The sequence below is a fragment of the Propithecus coquereli genome, unplaced genomic scaffold (genome assembly GCF_000956105.1).
Source record: "Propithecus coquereli isolate 6110/MARCELLA unplaced genomic scaffold, Pcoq_1.0 Scaffold143, whole genome shotgun sequence".
Classification (NCBI taxonomy): Eukaryota; Metazoa; Chordata; class Mammalia; order Primates; family Indriidae; genus Propithecus; species Propithecus coquereli.
The window spans coordinates 3258444-3260122 of record NW_012138636.1 but is presented as its reverse complement, the minus strand read 5'-3'; the positions used below and the strand labels follow the sequence as shown (position 1 = coordinate 3260122).

Below are 1679 nucleotides of genomic sequence, written 5' to 3'. Positions count from 1 at the left end.
CAAAATTTGCCTTCAAGGAGCTTAAAGTCAAACAGCCAGATAAATGCAGAAAAATCAGCTAAAGACAATAGGCAAGGTGCAGATTTGTAACAGTGAAATAAAATGTAAAGGGATGGGTGAAACTGAAAGGAGAGGAAGCTTGGGGTTGTTGAGGTTAATATCATTCCTCGGCCTTCCTGAGTTCCCTCCTAGTTTATCAGCTTCTGTTTTAGATGATTCTTTTTCCATCTATATCATACCCATTGATACTCTTGAGGTTCTATTTTTGCTTTACACAATATCTCGGCATTCTGATCCATTCCTCAATCTCCACTTCAAATTTATGCTTAGCAGCCCTGAATTTAACTGAATTTTCCATAAATGTTCAGAATTGGACTGCGTCATAGTCACTATTAAGAGGATTACAACCATCCATTCACTTGGTTAGCCTAGCCAGAAACCGAGTGACGATGTCACTGCATATAGCCTGTACATTCATGAGACTAGGAGAGTGAAAAAAGTAAAATAACATCTCAGTGTTATTTTTAAAATACAGATCCCAGAAGAGGTTCAGGGAACCCTCTCAGGACTCCCTACCCCATACTTTAAAAAGTGCTGTTCTAGAATAATGTTAGCTTCAATCAGTCAATGGAGTTACAAGCAACAAACTGTGGCAGCCTTTCCAAGCTGTCTTTATGTAAATGAATACACACACACACACACACACACACACAGTTGTCCCTCAGTATCTGTGGGAGATTGGTTTCAGGACCCGCCCCCCACAAATATGAAAATCCACAGATGTTCAAGTCACTTATATAAAATGGTGTAGTATTTGTATATAACCTGTGCACATCCTCCCGTACTTATCATCTCTAAATTACTTATAATACCTAATACAGAGTAAATGCTATGTAAACAGTTGTTATACTGTATTGTTTAGGGAATAATGACAAGGGGAAAAAGTCTGTACATGATGAGTACAGAGACAGTCATGCATTTTTTTCAAATATTTTCAATCTGCAGTGGTTGAATCCACGGATGCAGAACCCACAGATATGGAGTGCCAACCCACAGATACGGAGAGTAAACAAATTGGTAAATTATTAATGAAAACAAGATTACCTACTGTAGGATATATATGACAACACTGCCCAGAAGTGAGCTGTACGCTTTACTGACAGTAGGACTATTGAAAGCAGAGAAGGAAGATACATTATCAGTTAGTTACACTAAAGGTTCTATCTATACTCTCTCAGCACAACCATGTCCTTACTGGAAGCCTACAGTTCAATGTGACTCACAGGTTATTAGTGGAAAATATATCAGTAACCAATTCAGCTTCCTTTAGTTATGAATTTGCACGTAATACATAAATGCATCAAAAAGAGGAGGGTACACTTGTTCCGTTACATTGTGCTTTGTCTTTAGCAAAGTTCCAATGGTCCTGTAAAGAAGTCCATGCGTGAGAAGGCTGTTGAGAGAAGGAACGTTAACAAAGAGCACAACAGTAACTTTAAAGCCGGATACATTCCAATTGATGAAGATCGTCTCCATAAAACGGGATTGAGAGGAAGAAAGGGCAATTTAGCCATCTGTGTGATTATCCTCTTATTTATCCTAGCTGTCATTAATTTAATTGTGAGTATACGGTACAGAATGCTCTTTAATTACCATGGGGAATTTTTCATTTGTTTTCC

The 1679-nt window shown here is 38.1% G+C and overlaps 1 protein-coding gene across 1 annotated transcript in view; it reads left to right on the top strand.

Annotated features, from left to right (window-relative positions):
- Window positions 1-1679, top strand: part of SGCB (sarcoglycan, beta (43kDa dystrophin-associated glycoprotein)) — a 27287-nt gene that overhangs the window by 11654 nt on the left and 13954 nt on the right. The window contains exon 2 of the mRNA XM_012639903.1: window positions 1411-1620. Within this exon, the coding sequence (XP_012495357.1) occupies window positions 1411-1620 (210 nt within the window). The remainder of the gene's footprint in view (window positions 1-1410; window positions 1621-1679) is intronic.